Here is a 22998-nt window from a genome sequence, read left to right as displayed (position 1 = left end):
GTCCCTGGTATTGTAAATATTAAAAATAACCATCTTGATTGTATAACATTCTTGTTAAAGAAAGATTTCTTTATCTTACCGTATGATATTGTTCTTGCTTTTGTTTATATTCATCCAGAAAATACGTATATTCATGATATTGATGATTCAAACAGCTTTGAAAACTTAGAAGATGAACTTGTTAGACTCTCAACTCATCATGATGCAAAACTTATCGTTGCTGGTGACTTGAACGCTCGTACGTCAACTGTGGAGGATTTTATTCTTCATGACGATAATGAAAATGTTGCTCCCAATATCCTAGCTGGATATGCTTATGATGAGTTTAGGTTACCGAGAAGTTCATGTGATAAGGTAATCAATAATTTTGGTAGAATGATGTTGAACATGTGTAAAACATTATGTGTCCACATAGTCAATGGTAGAAAACCTGGAGATGTTTGTGGTAATTTTACTTTCATCAGTCATCAAGGTAAAAGCGTTGTTGATTATTTATTATCCTCAAGTTGTTTATTTGATTTCATATATGACTTTTCTGTTGATGTAAAACTGATTCTGACCATCTCCCATTGCATGGCAGTTAACTTGTAAACATTCCAGTGTAAATGCTGATAATTATATGCGTGAAAATACAGGTGCGGAAGATCAGTCTGTGAAACGATTCAAATGGATCAATGAGCATGCTAACACATTCATTCAGACTATTACATCACAGGTCGTGACAGATAAACTTCGTGATTTGTGTCAATCTATTCATCCCAGTGATACTGTTATTAACAATACTATTGATCAATTTGTTGAAATACTACAAAGTGCTGGTGATGCTATGCGTGTAAACAATAACAAGCGCCTAAATGCTAAAGTGCAACAACCTTGGTTTGACAGCGAGTGTAAAACTTCGAAGGCCAAAAAGATCATGGCTCTGCGTCTTTTCAGAAATTCTGCGCGAGTTGATCACTTGAATTTGTACATTATTTGCAAGAAATCGTTTAAACAGATGTGTAAAATAAAGAAATATCAGTACCAAAAGGCTCTTAGAAATAAACTTATTAATGATTGCAAAGATCAAAAATCATTTTGGGCTGTTGTGAAATATCTGAGAAAGGACGCCCGTACTGAGCCGTGTATTTCTATGCAAAGATGGTATGATTATTTTAAAAGTGTATTTCAAGGTAATATTGATATGAACATGTTCTCATTTGATGATAACGTAACTGAATTATTTAAAGATATTGATGTTTCTGCACAAGGTCTTAATTGTGATATATTAAATAACGATATAACAGAGGATGAGGTTAAGTATATGGTTGGTAGTTTGAAAAGTAATAAAGCATGCGGTATTGATGGTATTCCCTCTGAGTTTTTAAACATTCTATTGATGCTACTTTTCCTGTCATAACCAGATTATTCAATTCAATCTTATCTTCTGGCTATTTTCCAAAAGCATGGTCAACAGGTATGATTATTCCATTGCACAAAAAGGGGCCTACATCTGATCCAGGAAATTACAGAGGTATATCTTTGTTAAATGTATTTAGTAAGATATTTACAGGTATTTTAAACAAAAGGTTAACTGAATGGTGTGATGTAAACAATAAAATCCCCGAGTGTCAAGCAGGTTTTCGTAAAGGATATTCCACCATTGATAATTGTTTTGTGCTTCACAGTATTATTCAAAAGTGTTTCAGTAAAAAACGGGGTAAATGTTACTGCTTATTTGTTGATTTTTCAAAAGCTTTTGATTCTGTTCCAAGAGATAAACTTTTATTCAAACTTTTTTCTATTGGTATTCGTGGAATTTTTTTTAATATAATCAAAAGCATGTTTAAGACGGTCTGTGCGTGCGTAAAGTCATGTAATTGTATTAGTAAAATGTTTGTTTGTCCTGTGGGTGTTCGACAAGGTTGTATGTGTAGCCCATTACAATTTTCTATTTTTATTTCATTGTTGAAAGATATAGTTTTCCAGTATAGAGGTAAAGGAGTTAAACTGTCTGCTGATGAAGAAATTAAAATTCTCATGTTCGCCGATGATGTTGTTTTATTGTCAGATGATCCCAGTGGGTTGAGACAACACATATATGCACTTTCAACATTTTGTAAAGAGTGGGGAATGTCTGTAAATATGGATAAGACAAAGGTTATTGTTTTTCGCAAAGGAGGGCGTTTGAGGCGTGACGAAAAATGGTTTTTGTTTGGTAATGAGATTGAATGTGTTAGTTCATATAAGTATCTTGGTATAACATTTTCCACAGGTAATTCATGGGGTAAAGCAACTTCAATTTTAGCCCAGCAAGGTGAGAAAACACTTGCTGCAATCAGAGGGATTTCATATAAAGTTGGTGGTCTGCCTTTTATTCCTTATTTTAAGATAATTGATTCGTCTTTATTGCCCGTTCTTCTTTATGGATCAGAATTATGGGGCTACAAGTCTTATACGCATCTCGAGAGGGTTCATGTTAAGGCTTGTAAGAAATATCTGGGTGTCGGCAGCAAGACAACAACTGATGCTGTTTTAGGAGAATGTGGCAGATTTCCACTCTTTGTAATGAATGCCTACCGTTGTATTAATTATTGGTGTAAACTATTATGTATGTCAAATCACCGTTACCCATACAAATGTTACAAAATGTTGTATGCACTTGATAACCAGGGTCATATTACTTGGGTTTCTCAAATGAAAAATATTCTTTTTAATTATGGGTTTGGTATTGTCTGGATTACTCAAGATATTGGTTCTGTTGAAAACTTTTTAATATCCTTTTCCACCAGGTTAAGAGACACAGCCAGGCAAGAGTGGTTCGCCGATGTTTGCACACTTGATAAATTATGTACATACCGAGAATTCAAAACTCTCCTTAATCCTGAAATATATTTGTTTTCTGTTGAAATTTCATCTCATAGAAAAGCCCTTAGCCGGTTGAGGTGTTCGAGTCACTCATTATTTATTGAGACGGGTAGAATTCAAAATATTGATAGAGAATGTCGCATTTGTGTCCTTTGTGAAACAGGGGATATCGAGGACGAATTCCATTTTGTTCTCATTTGCAATTTTTTCACCAGCTTGCGTTTAAGATACCTGCCTGTTTGGGTTTTGACTCGTCCAACTCGTCAAAAGTTTTATTCTTTAATAAATACTCAAGACTCGAACACTTTGGCAAGCTTAGCTGCATTTGTTTATCATGCATTCAGTCTAAGAAATAGTGTAGTTAAAACTTAATCATGTTAATGGTAATACTTTACATGTAAAAATTATTCATCAGTATACTGTTTTTCTCATACAAGTTATATAATTATTTAAAATAATTTGTGGTGTTGTTTGTGTATTTGTGATGCTTTATAATGCAAAATATTTTGTAATACTATGGGCCAAAGGCCTGATTGTATTTAATAAAATTGAACTAAAATTGAACTTGAATAACAAATGAGTTATCAAAATTTACAGAACAAAACTTGATGTTGATGTTGCTTTGCTACTTCAATGTAAACTTTGACGATGAGATTTTGGAGTATTATTTCGTAAGATGCTAATTTTAAAATACCACTGGTTAAAATGTGATAAATAGAGCGTTATGGTGAACTTTTCACGTAGGATTAAATTTCTTTATATTTATACGTTCTGTGTGTATGAATGCAATACACAATGGTTAACCCAAATACTATAAGTGTAAATGTTGGAAACCTTACAAACTTGTCAAACATTCAGAGTGTTTCGATGGATTCTTTTTGCATGACAGCTAACATAAGTATTTGGAACAATCGTTGTTGTACATGTGAACACTTACAATAGTCATGCCCTACATATTAAACACCTTCAGGACATTTGTACGTTTAATAATCGCAATTTATTGATATGATAAAGATCTCTTTGTCTTATTTTCTTGATTTGAATTTATATTTCTTTGCCACTCACCCACTTCATGTTGGGACAAGATTTCGGGTAATACACCCGTATGATCTACGACTCACATTCACTGTGTTCGCTTTGCTCTTAGAACAAATTATGTACTTAGATATGAGGGCATAAGCCATAATATTGTAAAATATTGGCACTAAAAACATTGGGCTATTCCATTCAAAATCCACATTCCCCCTGTGGACGATTTTGGAGATATCTTCCACAGGGGGAGTATGAATTTCAGATGGAATGAACACATTAGCAGCTCCATTTAGTACTCCATACACCCTCTGAGAAAGATTCAACCTGAATCTTTTACAGAGGGAGGGTGAGTTTCAAATGGAGTTGCTAATTATGTTAATTCCATTTGAAATTCATATGCCCCCTGTGGGAAATATTTCCAAAATCTTCCAAAGTATGGATTTTAAATGGAATAGCCCATTAAGAGCCTTTTGCTTAAGGTCAATGTAACCTAACATGGTCAAGACTGCCATGACTGTTACACATGTTACGCATGACGTGATATTAAGTAGCATGAAGCTCTGGGAGACCTACCTGGTGAATGCTCTTTTTAGTACCTGAAATACCTGATACCTACTTGAGCTGAACTTCGTACGTAGGATGGTTTAAGGGGCATATTCAATTATAAAAGCTATAGTTGTATAAGTTTCTTATAAACATCTCAAAAAAAGTAACTAACCCTCTTAAATAATGACCATTATTCAAAAACGGGCGATTGTATTACAAATCTGTAAAATGCGTTGGACGCAGAATTTATTTCTGCGCATTTTGACACCTCATTTGTAGCAATTATATTGACGTCACAGCGTACATTTAAATCAATGTAACCCAAGATTGAAAGTTGCAGCAAATTCTATTGATTTGTATTCAGTACAATGGAAGGAAATCTGTGTAATGATACCTGTGTGTTTTTGTATTTTTGTAAGTGCAACTTTCAAATCTGGACCTCACTACATTAAATTGACCGGTGTATTTACCTAGCTGGGGGGTTTACACCCCCCAGCTAGGTATTGTAATCGTTCGGGTTCTTCCGCTGGCAACAAACCACTGTAATCTTCCCGTTTTCTTCCGCTGGCAACAAAGTGAAAATGCACATGTTTTTTTTTGTTACCCTTTGAGTATGAAACCCTGACTTGATGCTATGTAAGAATTATTTGACTAGTGAAGATATGGTTTGGTCTTTTTGAATCATTGTTTTTCTAAAGGAATGAATGTGTTTGTTAGTTTGTTACTGTAATTTGTTATTTAACCTAAGGCACTTAATTAGTTGAAAAGGTAATTAATGACCTGTTGTTTCTGCAAGCCCAGGGAATGTATGTGTGGGAGGATTGATGGCTAATATGATTTTGGATGCAGTTAGTTGGAATTGAAAGGTTGTTGCAGAAAACTTGGATAATAGTGACAGTAGTTTGTGTAGGAAGCAATAGTTGAAATAATGGCATATGGGCACATGAACAAAGTGAATAACTTTAGGTGATTGCAAAGCCAAAGGTTTTCTTTAAGGTTGAATGTCAATGCAGTGGAAATAAGCAGTAATGGCATATTTATATAGGTTTTTTTAATAGAAATGTGATTTTTGATATGAACCATGCAGGTGTGTTAAAGGCACTCCTTAACAGTAATTGTAGTATAAAGTTATAGGTTTAATATTATGTTTACTATTAAAAGTACTAGTATTAGGCTCTGGCTTATCTTTTGATTTTGATTTTTCACCCGTATTTTACAGACTTTGGTGGTATGTTTGGAAACAGGGGATTAATGAGCCAGGCTTTAAAATGTTTAGCATTTATTTCTGTATGGTTATGTCCGACCTCTTTCTTTGTATTAATGAAAGTGTTCTCTGGCCTCTTTCTTTGTAATGAATGTGTTTTTGGCTTGATTAGTAATTCCAATGTTAGTACCGGTATATGAAACTATCAGATGTGTTTCCTTTGCAGTAGGAACTTTAATTCTTTCAGTGCCATTATCATGGCAGTTAATATCAAACTCTAGCTAGCATTTGTTTACAGGCTCTATGTTTTGCTTAAGGGGTACTACACCATTGATTTTTTTTTTTTGCATTTTTTGCATTTTGTGAAGAAATTACAAAAAAAATTGGACAAAGTGGTATGCAAAATGAAGGGGCAAATCTTCTCGTTTTATTGGTGGTATCGGTATCAATGTAGCTTACATGCTTTTACAGATAGAAGCCAAAAGGAGGTACATCACTGATGATTTAAATTCACTTCATTTTGGAAAGCTTACTATCAACGGATTTCGTTAAAATTTTGGATATGTGTTGCTAACACATTAGGGAAATAAAGTTGATATGTAAAATGGGAATAAGTGGTTCCTGATTTCTTTTATGACTTCATGAACTTGGTGCTCCACAACTATCAAAAAGGAACTGGTTAAAATGCTTCTATTTTCAATGTTGAGCTATATTTTGCATTTTTAACTTGCGACATTATTGCACTGAAACTTAATTAAGCCATAGGTAACAGGTTACAACAACCATACTACAGCAATGATGAAAAAAATTGTATTTCTTGTCACCTATACAACCATATTGGGTAGTTTTCCGTAAGCTTAAGTTTTGTGATTTTGGTAACTATTTTATATTTATTTGTGAAATCCATCTCAACTAGGCATTCTAAATTGTACTCACCATTTACATCCCAAGGTATATTAGTATATCCACCATGCACTTCTCGATATATATCCAGTTAAAGACAGAATATCAAAATTATGCCTCATATGATATCACAGACTCTCACATGTGTATTCAAAATTGATGCTTAAATTTGACCTGAACCAATTGACCTATAACCTGACATACGGTGACCTAATAGCCTTTTCTTCTCCTAACAACTAATGACTATGCATCCATTGTATAAGTGTTTATTTAATTTATTCAGTGTTATATCATGGTAGGTATTTTGCATGCACCACTATAGATTTTCTATAGAGAGTATAACAAAGGATTTAATGTATTCTATTCATGTACCCTACTTGAACATTTTCAAAAGAATAAATTATGGTTTGTTATGAAACACAGATCTGAGTTACTAGGTTACAGTAAACAAAAAATATATAGGGCTAAAATGACTTACTAAAATTGTTGAAATTCACTTTATATGTAGATATATTTTATAAGTTCAGGACATGAGGTGATAAACATATATATGTACTTAATAAATTTGCAAGAAAAAAAAGAAGAGGGGTACTGATGAAAATCGGGGTATTATATCGCCTTAAGTAAATGATTGTTGGGGATTTTCTTGTCTTCTGATGTTAGGGTTTTTTGTTTTATACTTATATCTTAGAGTATGTATCTTATTTTGTTTGATTAAAAACATCTTGCATTAATATATATTTGAATCCCAGTTCCTAATGTGTGGTTTAAAACATTAACAATTGGTGTTCTTGTATTTTACAGGGAAATTAAACATGGTTTAAGATTATGCGCAACACAAAAATAGCTTGCAAATGGAATAGACCTATGATGAATGCGGGACATGAATTCATTTGTTTTCCCTACCTTTTTTGTTTTGTTTATGAAGTTGGGGAAAATAGTATAAAAGCCTTTAAAAGTCTAGTAATTGGTAACTGTAAAAGAAGGGCAGGAACCCTTGATGATACCTCCCGAGTCCACTGGGTATTATACTGTGCGTGCGCGGCAGCACTATTGTGGTGCCACATTACATTTGATGTATTATATATGTCATGGACTGTAACATTTGAGCTGTTTAAGGGGTCAATAGGTCAGGGTATACAAGTAATATTGTAAATAATTTTTATTGCACAACCTTATGCCCTACAACAAGTTAAAACTGCATTTCTAAAAGGTTTCAGTGTTAGATGAAAATTGGTCAGTGCATCGTGGTATGATAAAATTCCTTCTATAATCTGTGGATAAATGTTTATAATCTGTGAGTTAATGGTACCAGTACATTTTATTGTTATCATGGTTATCACCCATTTGCTGTTTTCTGTAATCATGGTGATCTTGAATGAGAAATACTAGCTAGTACTAACAAGGTAAGACTGATCATAGTTTAATTAATTTAATTCTATTTAGTGATAGTTACAGGACTATTCATGGGTATTGAATAATTCTGGTAGACCCTGCACAAGTATAACCCTAACCCTAAGCAACCCCAATTATAACCCTAACCCTAATCCTCACCGTTTATAAACCTAACCCTAATCCTAACCCTAATTTAAATTATAAGGGGGCTGTCATTTTCTTTGGAAGGGGGGTCATGAATATACTGGGGAGTGGGGGTCATAGAATTTTAGACCAATTATAGGGGTTATAATTTTCAACACCCAAATAGGGGGTATAGAATTATTAAGGGCTGGTGACTCAAACTTTTCGCGCGCTGTGCATGTATTCTTGCACACAATCTTTCATTATATAATGCAGATATTTTGCGCATATAGACGAATCCAAATACACGCATTCCTACACCTGACTAGCAGCCTTTAGTTGGGTAGCCGTCGGCTACAATGCACTCAAAATGTGAAATGATTCGGCCTTGGCGGAAATTTTAAACTGCATTCCATCACCCGTTTTACACCTTCCGCGAAAACACAGGCAGACAAAAGAATAACACAATACAGTTCCCTTCGACAAAACACACAGCATGGTCTATTCGCTGTTGAAGTGACATAATAATCGGATTAATACACGCGGTATCTATGCATTGATGTACTTGCGAACAAAAGGGCTATATGTATGAATAGATGCGACGGGATTACCTGCGGAATTATCTCCATTATATATATTATTAGCTATTATTCTATTAACCCTCCTCGTCCTTGCATCTTCTATAGGTGTTAGGCGGCTTTTATTTGCACAATTGACGCTCAAAGCACCAGGTTGGTGCTAGCGGCTACCCAAAGATGTCCGACCAAATCCTGACCATGACTTGGCTACTTGGATTCGTCTATAGCGCGCCTTCTTTACACACACAATTAAATTTTAACGCACTCCACACACTTTCTTTGCTCTAAAAGTTTTGATGCGCTCCTCGCCTTTGTTCCGGCAATGAATAATTTGTCTTGAGTCTGTGTAGGTGGAAGTGGGTGGGGGGGTCATAAAAAATAGGAGGGTCATAAAAAATTTTACTCCGGTCACCGACCCCCCCGACGAAGAAAAATGACATCCCCTAACCAAACCCTAAAACACAGGGTAAACCAGAATTCAGAGGATGTTTAAAGACATTCCCACAACCCAATGGGGTTTCTGACCTTGTATGTCTGGCTTTTGTACACATGTGGTACAGTTGACCATACCTTGCATTAGGATTGTGTGCAAATATCTGGTGTTTTCATCCTATTATTTAACATTCAAAACATCGAGACTTAGGAATAAAATTAATGCAGTTGGACAATATGAATGTTTCCTGTAAGAAACTCAAATATCAGTCCTAAGTCTCAACTATTAGCTCGTTGGCTGCAGTTTTAAAATGACCATTTTGTGTGTGTGGCAATGGGGACTTTGCCTTTAAAATTAGGTTATATTGATCAAATTTCCCAATCATAGTGCATTGTAGGAATGCCTTTAAGCCTCCTCTGACCAGAATTATACCTGGGTAATAATAATAATTTCTATTCATGTTTTAGTCCAAGACACAATATGTTTATCATCACCGTTCAACATCTTTATTAACCACTCCCGTTTACTAACTGCTCCTGTTTACTCTACTAGTGCACCTGCAGCTGTGAGAGCCCTGATGCTGTGAGAGCACTGGCATGATAGCGATACTGTTTGATGACCTAAGACCTCGGTGTAATTTTTTTCATGCTCCCCTCATACGAAGGATTCCACCTATCAAGTTTAAGCCCAATATGGCAAAGTTTAAATTTAGCCCCTACATGACCTTTGACCTCAATTTTGTTTTGCGCATATATTCCCCTCGTATCAAGAATTCCACCCACCAAGTTTGAGGCCGATAGGACAAAGTTTGAAATCCATGACCTTTGACCTCGGATGACCTCCATATGTTTTTCATGCTCCCCTCATACGAAGGTTTCGACCCACCAAGTTTGAGCCCGATCTGACCAAGTTTGAAATTTGACCCCTCCGTAATGACCTTTGACCTCAGTCGACCTCGATTTTATTTTGGGCATATATTCCCTCATATCAAGGATCCCACCCACCAAGTTTGGGCCCGATTGGACAAAGTTTGAAATTTTGACCTTTGACCTTGACCTCCGATGACCTTCGAAACTACCTGGTAAACAGCGCCCGCCCGGTACCCATCTATGTGTGCAATATCGGGACGATGCGTCGAAGTGCGGCGGAACGCATAGCTGGACAGACACACACACAGACAGACACACACACAGACAGACAACGGCTATTAGTGCACCTGCAGCTGTAATGGCCATGTAGCTATTAGGGCACCATCTGCATGAGAGACACACTTTTTGACCCCAGCTGACCTTTGAACTGGGATGACCTCGATGTAATTTTTCATGCTCGATCATATCAAGTCTATACACAATAGGGCAAAATTTAAATTTAGCCCTAGATGACCTTTGACCTCGGCTGACCTCAATTTTGTTTCGCACATATATTCCCCTCATATCAAGGATTCCACCCACCAAGTTTGAGCCCGATAGGACAAAGTTTGAAATCCATGACCTTTGACCTCGGATGACCTCCATATAATGTTTTTCATGCTTCTCTCATACGAAGGATTCCATCCACCAAGTTTGAGCCAGATCGGACAAAGTTTGCAATTTGACCCCTCTGTAATGACCTTTGACCTCGGTTGACCTCGATTTTATTTTGGGCATATATTCCCCTCGTATCAAGGATCCCACCCACCAAATTTGAGCCTGATCGGACAAAGTTTGAAATTTGACCCCTCCGTAATGACCTTTGACCTCGGTTGACCTCGATTTTATTTTGGGCATATATTCCCCTCGTATCAAGGACCCCACCTGCCAAGTTTGGGCCCGATCGGACAAAGTTTGAAATTTTGACCTTTGATCCATGCGGGTATTTTTCCCTATGACCTTTGACCTTGACCTCCGATGACCTTCAAAACCACCCGGTAAACAGCGCACGCCCGATACCCATCTATGTGTGAAATATCGGAACGATGTGTCGAAGCGCGTCGGAACGCATAGCCGGACAGACACACACACACACACACAGACAGACAACGGCTATTATTTTAGTAGTATAGATAGATAGCTCCCGCTAGTTTTGAATAAAATAAACACACTATCTGTGGTCATCTTGTGACTCCCTACATTTTGGTCATCAAAAGTATTATGCCCCCCCGTATTTTTCTTTCCTAAAATTTATGACCCCCTGTATATTTGGGATCCTCCTTCCAAAGAAAATAATAGCCCCTAAGGGGTATTTATGGGGCTCAAACTCAGTGACAACAAACCTCACAACCAGGGGGACATTTTGCAGGGGTCATGTCAAATCTTAGAATTGCTGCATTTTCTGGCAATATGTAGGGGGTACGGAGCTCAAACTCAGTGACAATAAACTTGATGAGAAGAGTAACATTTTGGAATATTTTGCATGGATCAGGTCAAAGGTCAGCTGGGGTCAAATCTTCGAATTTCAATATCTGGACATCTGTGAGGGGTACGGGGCTCAATCTCGGTGACAACCTCATGACCTGGGGAACATATTGGAACATTTTGCACGAGTCAGCTCAAAAGACATCATTCTGGGGCCAAATCTTAGAATTGCGTTATCTGGACATCTGTAAGAGGTACAGGGCTCAAAGTCGGTGACAACTCATGACCAGGGGTGAATTATGGAACATCTTGCAGGTGTCTGGTCAAAGGTCATCTGGGTCAAATCTTAGAATTGCATTTTCTGGACATCTGTGAGGAGTACAGGACTCAAAACTCGGTGACAACAAACCTCATCACAGGGGAACATTTTTGGAACATTTTGCAGGGGTCAGATACCTCCACAACACCAACATGCCCCAGCTAGGTTTGTGGTCTATGACCACCATTTGCCTCTAGTATTGTTTTCTGTGCTATCGTATCAAATGAGGTGTCAAAATGCGCCCGTTTTTGAATAATGGCCATTATTTAAGGGGGGTTAGTTACTTTTTTGGAGATGTTTATAAAGGACATACGCATTCAATTTCAAGAGTAATAGGAAAAAGACGTATTTAGTGTGATATAATCCAATTTAGTTTTGGTTCACTGGGTATATAGCTTTGAATTTTATTCTCAGAAATAGTTTTAAATGTCTTTTTACGTAAACACGGTATATGTACAATAGATATAATATATATTGGGTTTCAATCATGGTCAACATGCATACACCTACGTAATACCACAATTTGGTTTCATGTTAACTTGATTCTTGTTAAAATCTTGGCTTAAATTTCATGTTACAAACCCACAAAAGCACTAAACTATGACAATAGATGCGTAATATCCATATTGATAACGAATTATAAAAATATATTTAACTAGTTTGAGCATTAACAACTTATTTGACATTATGATATTTTAATGATTTTTTTCTTTAAAAACAGAAGTGAATTATGCAAATACTGTATACTCAAAGATAAACAACTAGATTTAGTAACCGTGTATCTCGTTATCGATACGTGTATTCTTTACACATAGGGTGGCACAGATAGACTATTTACTCGCTACAGGTGGTGTCATTAACATATTAACAAAACCAAAAGGGTTTATTTCTGGTTACGAAGTTGAAATATGATAGAGTCTCCAGCATGGCATACATAGCAAGGATATGACACACATCGTAACGCCTAAGTGTGTGTGCTTACAAATATTATGTTAGGTTTGTATGTTGGTGTAAGGTTAGTGTAGTGTACAATCACATTCGTCAGTGTTGCTGGTATTTATATGGTGTGCAGACTGTGCATTGGATTGGAAATGCATTGTTTTATTTCGTTCGGTGGAATTATGGAGTAGAGTTAAAGAAAGCATTCGATGTTGTTGACAGTGCAGAATGCCTTGTTTGCCTAGTTTGCTATTGTGCAAAAAGGAACGCTTGAGATTTAATAGCATTTTGTTTTATTTATCTGTATTTGTAACAAATGTATCTATTGTTTTGCAATCATAAATTGTGTTACACCATAGACCCTGGAATTGGGTACACGAAACTTCATCCTAAATAAGAGGAGGGATGGTTGAAATAGTCAAGAATTTATTCAGAAAAAGGTCTCTAAATCGCTAAGGCCTTTAAGTCAAATTGCTTATATATTTTCCAAAAATTAATTAGTTCGTCCACTTAGTTTTCTCTTTGTATTTTCTGGAATTCATTTAAACCTAAATCTTGATTTTGCATTCGTACGAATAAACAATGTTTTACATTTTGCATTTACCAACGTCCTACATTGTCAAACATGATATTTATAAAGAATCATTAATTGTGAACGCTAGGGTTATTAAAATACAGGTCAAATCAGCTGAATCAAAATCCTCTACCAATTCATCTAGTCGTCATTATATAGATACCTCCAACCACTGATAAAACCTCAGATATAGTACATGCATCCTTTGTAACTAATAGAACCGACCTCCTCATACGATATACCGACAAGATATTATGATAATGTATTGCAGAGAAAAGAACAGTTGCAAGAGGAACCCATCCTGATGACAGATAGGTTCATCCATTCATTTTATATAGACGTAGACCCTAAGACAGCTTTCTCCTTAACAGTTCCCTAATGAAGTGAAAGACAACGACGTGTCATGTGGTACAAGCATACAAATTACATTGTACTTTTCATCATCTTTATCTTATCTTTTTCCGTTTATGACTTGAAGCTTATGGCGACTGTCCTAATAAAAACAAAATGGGGTGTATATTGTGTTGCATTTAAAGGAGCATTTCGTAATGGCTTTCAGATTAACTTTGGTATACTGGTGTAAGTTGATGTTTTCCATATAGATTTGATATTATGTATACTTTGGACACATAGGTAAGAACTATTAAGGATGGCTCTTAGATGGCTCCTGTAAACAAGAGGTAATTATAGTGTGATGTACTAACATGTTGACGACTTGGCTATTGCGTCAACGATGATGCAATTCTGACAGCTTTAACGAATAAGACATATGGTAATCAGTTTAGATTCTCACAAAAGTGTAAAACATTTAGAAGGGTCGAATTGAAAGCACATATTATTAAAAATAATATTTGATTCTCTTTAAATTCGGGTGTTTTATGACAATTTTGATCAAGATATTTTTATAGAGGTGATGAATAAGTAATGGTATAATATAACTGCAGTGAGGAACCAAGCATTGTACTTTAATCACCTGTTCCAACAGATTTCAATGCTCACATTCACAGGTGAATTTACATATTCCTATATATGTTCTGGTATTTCATTGCACCTGTTTAACTAAGACAGCAATGCTTGTCACTAGGTTAATGTATAGTACTTCACGGCATTCCTAACAAGTTCAATCTGTGAGTGTACATTTAAAAGAAACAATGTTGTTACATTTCCAATTGGTATATGATAATTATCCTCCAAATCCCTCAATGTTGACGTGGTTGTCATCTCTTTATACGTAGGGATTACTAGGGGTAGGGGATGGAATCGTGTGAAGGGGGAACAGGGATGACTTCATCTTCATGCACTTCTTGCTATTGTATATGCAAGTTCAATCTTTATTAGTGTACATTAAAAGAGCCAAATGTTGTTACTCTTCCCATCATTACAATCTCTAAATCCCTTCCTGTTGATGCATGTCATCTATTAATTCCTTGGGATTGTATGGCAGAATGAAGTGAATCTTATGAAGGGGCACAGATGTGAATTCATCATATACATGACTTATAAGTTCATTTTAATACACGTAGGCTTACGTGAATTAATCCTAAGCACGTCTGAAGAAACAACAGTGTCAGGATTGAGAGATGCCATCAGTCTCTTCCCGGCATCTCGCACAGTCGTACTATTTGAAATTGCATTGGTGGAAGAAACGGATCTCGTGAATATGATGAAGAGGTACAACGTGAAGAAACGGTGTTTTATTATTATGATTTATGTATAAACGTTTGAAGATAAAAGTGTCCCGTTAAACGATAATATTAATTTTTCCGACGAAAGTTTGGGCGTAAGGTGACGGTTACAGTCTAGGGCAGGGAAAGGGTTAATGTTCGTAAGTGAGGAGTAGGGATAGACGATCCTTGAATGAGTATCATAAGTTGGTAAATATTTAAAGTCCATAAAGTTGTTGTGCATAGACAGTGCCATGCGGCACATACTTCAGGCCATTTACCCTGATATCTGATCTTGTGCAAAACGGGACAATCTGTATGACGTTACATTGGGTGTGAGATTCGATATATAGGGTGTCCCAGAAAAAGCGGGCCTAACTAAAGTGATGATATGTGTTTTTTGCAAAAAGTGAGATATTTTCCTGAGAATTTCAAGAAAGAATATGAACAAGTCATGTTCTTGAGTTATAGTGTAAGTTCTCTAAGATTTGACAAATAATTCAAGCACTAATAGACATAAGTCTGAATGTCATTTCTGGAATTCTCTGAAAATGCCCATACGATGCATATTACTTCTTACAAATATTTTCTTATTTTTTTACAAAAATATAAAAATTGATCGCCGGATATCTGATAGACACACGTAGCCTGCACCCACGCAAAATTGATACTTTCGACAGCATAACTATTTCATTAAATGAACTCTGGTATTTTTGCAAACGCTAACTAAAAGATGTGGCCTTTTACATTTTGTAAACACTGAATGAGTGTTTAAAACAAATGTTAAGGTAGCATTACATTCGTCGGGGCCTGTTTTTCTGGGACACCTTGCCCAAATGCACGCTCATGCTATGAAGACACTACGATACCACTGATATTCTGTAATACAAAAGGCATATCAGTGAAGTCCACCAAGAGTAAAAAACATTTTGAAAATATTTGACATTTTTAGGAATAGCTTAAAAGTAAAAGAAGATCTACAACATTTTCTTTAAGTATTTTTGTTCGTGTGAAAAATTGACAAAAAGGAAGAAAACGACGTTAATTGTATAATTGGAGACCGAATTAAAAAATACTAGTTTATGTTTGCGTATGACGTCCCGTCAACCAGACCAAGAATTCCGCACTGCGCAGGTCAGCAACCAATCACATCGCACCTTTGCTCTGGCGTCAGACGCAAACTAGTCTTTTTAATTCGGTCTTCAATTATAACAATGTTGAGAAACTGATCCATTCAATTATGTGATGACGTAAGTATTGGTAAGCTTCCAACATTGTATCTCATTTTTTTCCCTTGTAATATTGGGTCACTTTTCGTCCTATTGCGAGTAGAGTATGCTGGCACACCTGCCATCTATGCAATGTACATCTTACAAAAATCAGATTTGGATAATTTTTCAGATTTTCTACTTGCCACTATTGTCTTACTCATAGTGCCTTTAAACACCGTATTGAAGATCCTACTTCTTCAATACACTTAAACACCGCAGACTTTGAGTTCCGATTAATATGACTTACACAGATTTCACACATTCAGGACTCAGTAAATCAATTAAATATATGTCAATTCGATAATAGCAGTCTCTTTGAATAGGAGTTCAATCTCTAGATTTGATTTTCATGTATTTGCTGTACCAAGGTCATAGTTAACCCAGTGGAAAATGTCGAGTGTTTAATGCAAAGAATTGTTGAACATGAATATAGTGAACGTTGCTTCTGAAAATATTGTGACAAGTACTTATGGATTACGTCTATTCAAGTCCAAATGCCAGTACGTGAATAAGGTACAAATATATATAGATTGTGAAATCTGCATTAGACATACAGATACAGTGACAAATTATGTTTATTACATACACAGAAGTTCATTTTCTTACATCCATACGTACTTGTATGAAAGAAGATCTATTTTGTTTAATTTTTTTTTCAATCTCATACTAAAGTGTGTCCTGATATAAAACTAAAGGAATTGGTGTATCTATAATGCTATTTAGTAAATTCGGTCATATCGATGCATGTCGTAAGCATAATACGTTTGAGAATATTGCAAAAACACGTCTTTTAGCTAAGGACAAACGTACCTGTTAATCATATTCCATACACTATTGGTTCAAATTTGGCGTGATTTTCACCAAAAACGTGTCAAAAATTATGTCAAAAAATCAGCATTAATTGTGTCCAATATCGATTCATTTAAGTGGATCACACCAGATTTTATATCCTCCATTTATTTAAATACAGCGTTAATAATGGCCCCTTTTAATTCTGTTTGAACAGCACACTCCTACAAAGGTAAATAATATTCTCTATCTCAACCCATTATGCTTTTCATTACTTGTCACAAGCTGAATAATATAGGAAAGAGAGAATACAATTTCACACATCTCAGCTTTCAGCAAAGGAAAGAATCCTTTCGTTGCCTTCCAAGAATGTATTATTCTCTTTGAGTTGAGTTCCGTTTGTAGTAGTATAATTGCTGCTAAGTTGTTTCACTATACAGTATCACCATTTATGAACGTTTTGAAAAAAATAACCTTTTGTCACGTAGTATATTTGTTTATCAGAATAGATGCTACAATCAGCAGAACTTGATAGTGTTTGCGTAATCAACAAATTCGAAACTTTATCTTTACAAGACAGATGGCCATAAAGAGGACACCTCTATAAGAGCATTTTGGTGGGTGCTACTAGTTTGTAAGAATATTCGCGGCTCACGCCGCTCATACTCTTACTACTACTAAACCCGTTGAATCAAATGACTTTTAATTTTGTTGTTTAAAAAGCATTTCCTTTCTAAAGGGCCTCCTGTGATTATTTGGTAATACTATTTTCTGTTTTGTGATGTTGCCATAAAGCTTCATTTTCGAGAATTCATGTACCGCATCGTTAAGGTTGATGATCTTGTATTTTATATTTGGTATAACTAAATTGAAACAAATGACTTTTAATTTTATTGTATGAAAAGCATTTCCTTTCCAAGGGGCCTCTTGTGAGTATTTGTTAATACTTTTCTCTATTTTGTGATGTTGCCATATAAAGCTGCATTTTAGAATTCATGTACCGCCTCGTTCAGGTTGCTGTTAATAATACCCCAGAGACCATAAATTGGTTCAAGTTTGACGCGAGTTTCACCAAAAAACGTTACATTAAAATAAATGAACTAATTATGTCTAAAAGCCACCATTAAATATGGCCAATATGGACTCATTTAATTGGATCACACAGATTCTATATCCTCCATTTATTTAAATACAGCGTTGATAATAATTGTGGCCCCTTTTAATGCTGTTTGAACAGCACACTCTTACAAAGGTAAATAATATGCTCTATCTCAACCCATTATGCTTTTCATTACTTGTCACAAGCTGAATAATATAGGAAAGAGAGAATACAATTTCACACATCTCAGCTTTCAGCAAAGGAAAGAAACCGTTCGTTGCCTTCCAAGAATTTATTATTCTCTTTGAGTTAAGTTCCGTTTGTAGTAGTATAATTGCTGCTAAGTTGTTTCACTATACAGTATCACCATTTATGAACGTGTTGAAAAAAAAACCAACTTTTGTCACGTAGTGTATTGTTTATCACAATAGATGCTACAATCAGAAGAACTTGATAGTGTTTGCGTAACCAACAAATTCGAAACTTTATCGTCACTAAACCCGTTGAATCAAATGACTTTTAATTTTATTGTATAAAAAGCAGTTCCTTCCTAAGGGATCTCTTGTGATTATTTGTTAATACCGTTCTCTGTTTTGTGATGTTGCCATATAAAGCTTCATTTTTAAGAATTCATGTACCGCCTCGTTCAGGTTGCTGTTCATCACATCCCAGACACTGTTGGTTCAAGTTTGACGCGATTTTCACCAAAAAACTTTGCATTAAAATAAATGAACTAATTATGTCTAAAATCCAGCATTAAATATGGGCAATATCGACTCATTTAATTGGATCACACCAGATTTTATCCGGGGATTTTATATCCTCCATTTATTTCAATACAGTGTTGATAATAATTGTGGCCCCTTTTAATCCTGTTTGAACAGCACACTCCTACAAAGGTAAATAATATTCTCTATCTCAACCCATTATGCTTTTCATTACTTGTCATAAGCTGAATAATATAGGAAAGAGAGAATACAATTTCACACATCTCAGCTTTCAGCAAAGGAAAGAAACCTTTCGTTGCCATCCAAGAATTTATTATTCTCTTTGAGCTGAGTTCCGTTTGTAGTAGTATAATTGCTGCTAAGTTGTTTCACTATACAGTATCACCATTTATGAACGTGTTGAAAAAATAAACTTTTGTCACGTAGTGTATTTGTTTATCACAGTAGATGCTACAGTCAGAAGAACTTGATAGTGCTTACATAATCAACAAATTTGAAACTTTATCTTTACTATACCCGTTGAATCAAATGACTTTTAATTTTATAGCAGTTCCTTTCTAAGGGGCCTCTTGTGAGTATTTGGTAATACTATTCTCTATTTTGTGATGTAGCCATATAAAGCTTCATTTTTAAGAATTCATGTACCGCCTCGTTCAGGTTGCTGATCCCGTGTTTTATATTTGGTATAGCTACAACGTGAGCAGTGAGGAAACAACTCCTAGGCACATATAGTGTATGATAACATAATAATGCATTCAGTCTTAGAAGACTCACTGTATGCCTGCCACCCAAATGGGTTGCAGTGAATAGACATCTTCACTACAAGATAACACGTTAATGTGTTTTTATGTATTCCCTGGTATTGTACCCATGTGGATATATTTCTTCCGAAGGATGACATTAGCACTAGTATTATAAGGATTGAAATTGAATTTAAACGAGCAATCGTCACTGGTGAATTGGGACATTAACATGATTACTTGTGTACTAGTCTTATTCATGTAACATATTGCGTAAATATCCTACACTATCTGCATAATATAAATCCAAAATGTAGGTTTCCATATTTTAATGTTTAATGGTCTGTTTAGTTGTGTATATTATATTTGGAAATTTGGATGTTGTCTTGACAATCCTTGCCTGAGTTGGGGTTTTCCTGTTCTTGACCTGGGTTCACATGTTCCTTATTTGTTTGTTATTTAAAATAAAGATTGATTGAAGAAGATAACTAAACTAAAATGCCTTGCCGGATACTATATTGCAAAAACATCAATACCACTCAAATGTCACGACAACAAAAATCACTTTGAAAAGCAAATATTGGAAGAATATAATATTGAGCACATAATTATGTGAACAATGGTGAATGTGTTTATTGTGTTAATGCTGCAATGACAGTCATCCATCTGCCTGCTCTTGATCATTATTATCATTAGAGGCTGGTATCTTAAACACTAATTGGTTAAAACCATATTTCCTTAAATATCTCATTATTGCTTACATGACCCTTTTTATATAGTAATTATAATAAATATATAAATAAACCAACATTTTATACAGCCTCCAAAAAATTGAAACAGCATCAATATACTTTATACCATAAATTGATTTGCAGACTCTTGAGAAACTCTCAATTGATTTCTGAGATGGACTTACCCACACGTTTCATAAATTCTTTACAAGTTAAAGTTACTAGTACAAGTTACAGGTATATTGCTATGACACGAAATGTGTGATGCCACAGTTCGTATTGCAGAAGACGTTTCTGGGATTTCACACGGTGAACTTCACAGTGGTATTAATTAATGTCTAGAATTACAGTAACAAATGTACAGGTCAATCTCAGGGAAATGACAGGTGGAGATACAAAATGACCTTTATTGCACTCTCTGTATTTTTTAGCATCGAAATACGCTTAGTTCTACATTTTTTGACAGAAACACGCATTGTAACAGATATTAAGAATATAGCATTTGTGTCAAGGTTTGATTTACTCGACAAAAAGGTTGCCACTGTCTATTGCTTTGTTTGTTTCATTCTCTTCAGTGTTTTGGTATGTTTTGATAAAATAATAGTTTAAATAATTTGCGATGAAAAAACAAGTTTCCAATATATTCATTTATAGTAGGCCACTTAACTCACATGATACGAAATAGATTGTCGAGAGCGGATAAGTACGGCAGATAGATAGAATTGCTTTATTTGACAAGCTTAAGTAGGTTCAAAGTGGAAAAAATTGTTTTTGGATATATTGCTCTATTTCATGTTCGGTTTACATGAAAACGTAACGGTAAATACCCATGACCTTGAAATGTTGCAAAAGATAACACAAAACCTATGATATAAAAAATGCGTTTCAAAAGTGTATTGATTAATATCACACATTCAAATTATGTATAGGTAATACACACCATTATTGTGATAATTTGAATGCCAAAATGTTTATGCAGCATGCCATTAAACGCTATGTTCGTTATGCCTCAGTACATCTAAATAAGTACCACAACAATATCTTGATGCATAATTGTACATTCTCTATTCTATGTAAGTAGCATGTACGAAGGTCACGTATGTATATCACCAACAATGTATAGATATGTATTCCATAAAAATATAAAAGCATATAAGAGATTACATGAGACAAAGGGAATAAAGAGAATGACAATTGTAATACTTGTGCCTCAAACTCATGCTTCCTATTTTTCTTGGTCTTGTTTCATCTTTGTGTACCTCCTTGGTTGCCTTAAGGCATATATTACCATAGTGAATAATCATAAAGGTCTCATGTATAGTAAGTAAAAAAAATAGCAATGATAGTAACTTACCATTTTCTTGGGCATAGCACATAAACACTGTATGTATGATTAAAATCCGTGCATAGAGCCAATATCGTCCTATGTCTGTCAACATTACGTATGTCTTGTAAAGAAACACTCTTGCAAGTGCTTCGTTCTATCTCTCTCTTATTTACCGCTTTTGCCTTTATGCTGCTACACCACCACTACCACCACGTCCGACGTCTGCAAAGATGAAAAAGTGAGAATAAACACACTAAGTTGAGATAAATTTGCACTAAGTGAGCGGCGGAAATTCCTGTGATGATGCACATGAGCAGACGACCAATGTTATGTTTTTGTTTCAGAGGTTGGTTGACATGTGTGCGCATTCCTGAAAACGTCCGCATACGTCCCACCTGTGTTTATGAGATATAATACTAATATTATGCAGAGCTTCGCGACCTAATTTTGCCATGTAATCCAAGCGATTGGTAGCATCCACGATCTCATCTGGCCGGCGCTTTACTATAATATTTTTCCCAACTGGCCTTTGGGTACACCTATGTCCTTATTTTAACTCTCCGAACTCACTGTCTCTGTCTTTTCCCCCAGATTGGTTAAGCGCAGCGAGGATGACTATCTTCGGTCGCTTCACATCGTCAACTACTTACTACACACTATCTTCTTTTCGTGCTCGTAGCGAAATGAGCGCGAACTTGAAAAACAGCTCGCTGGTCGGCCCGATGGCTTATCCGTAGAAATCAGATTTTTGCCGGCGGTTACAGGCACAGGTCGTCGGGGATAATCATGACTTGTCGTCATTATTAAAGGTACATTGCGCTCACTTTACCTCAGACGCCACGTTCTTTGCGTCACTCGATAGGGTTATTCCACACTTACTCGACTTCAAGTGGTGTGTGTTTTGTACACAAGTGTTTTGATATATGAGAGTCCTGTAGATTGTTATTTTTGTGTCAAATGATAAATTTCGATTCTTACATTGCTAATACACATTGGGTGAAAATAAATCTGAATTTAGAATTTTTTTTTCAAATCATCTACATACTTGCACGATTCTTACGTTACATTAGCTTCGTTGAATAACGATGAAAACTTTTCCAAAACGACGATAAGAAGTCTCCATGGTAATGCGCTAGATAATATTTACTCAATTTATTATGCCAATGATCCGTGAGGAATTGTGCTGGTTTTAACAGTTCACTGAAAGTATACAATCCAAAAGCTTCATTGGAATAAAGCAAGCAATTTACAAAAAGTGGCTTAAAGTTGATTTTGAAAGATTAACATTGCACAAAGCTTATCTCAATTACCGCCAACAAAAAGCAAACTAAATTGAATGTATATCGTAGCTTTATTCTACTAATTTACCATGTAAAATGCCACCACAATTCTGACATTCGCAGTTGAATATTTTGTGAGTACA

The 22998-nt window shown here is 35.5% G+C and overlaps 1 protein-coding gene across 4 annotated transcripts in view; it reads right to left on the bottom strand.

The window, feature by feature from the left end:
• Positions 1-22998, bottom strand: part of LOC140151062 (integrin beta-1-like) — a 149276-nt gene that overhangs the window by 82702 nt on the left and 43576 nt on the right. The window contains exons 1-2 of one of the 4 annotated variants that reach the window (XM_072173261.1): positions 22405-22487; positions 21603-21797 (exon numbers count right to left, since the gene is read on the bottom strand). In XM_072173261.1, coding sequence (XP_072029362.1) covers positions 21603-21687 — 85 coding nt within the window. In that variant the 5' untranslated portion in view covers positions 21688-21797; positions 22405-22487. Of the gene's footprint in view, positions 1-21602; positions 21798-22145; positions 22381-22404; positions 22488-22998 lie in introns of those variants that run through there. The other 3 variants (XM_072173259.1, XM_072173262.1, XM_072173260.1) reach the window with 3 other exon arrangements.

Source organism: Amphiura filiformis, chromosome 4, assembly GCF_039555335.1.
Source record: "Amphiura filiformis chromosome 4, Afil_fr2py, whole genome shotgun sequence".
NCBI classification, from domain to species: domain Eukaryota; kingdom Metazoa; phylum Echinodermata; class Ophiuroidea; order Amphilepidida; family Amphiuridae; genus Amphiura; species Amphiura filiformis.
Note: the sequence above shows the minus strand (reverse complement) of the source record. Positions and strands in the feature narration are given on the sequence as shown.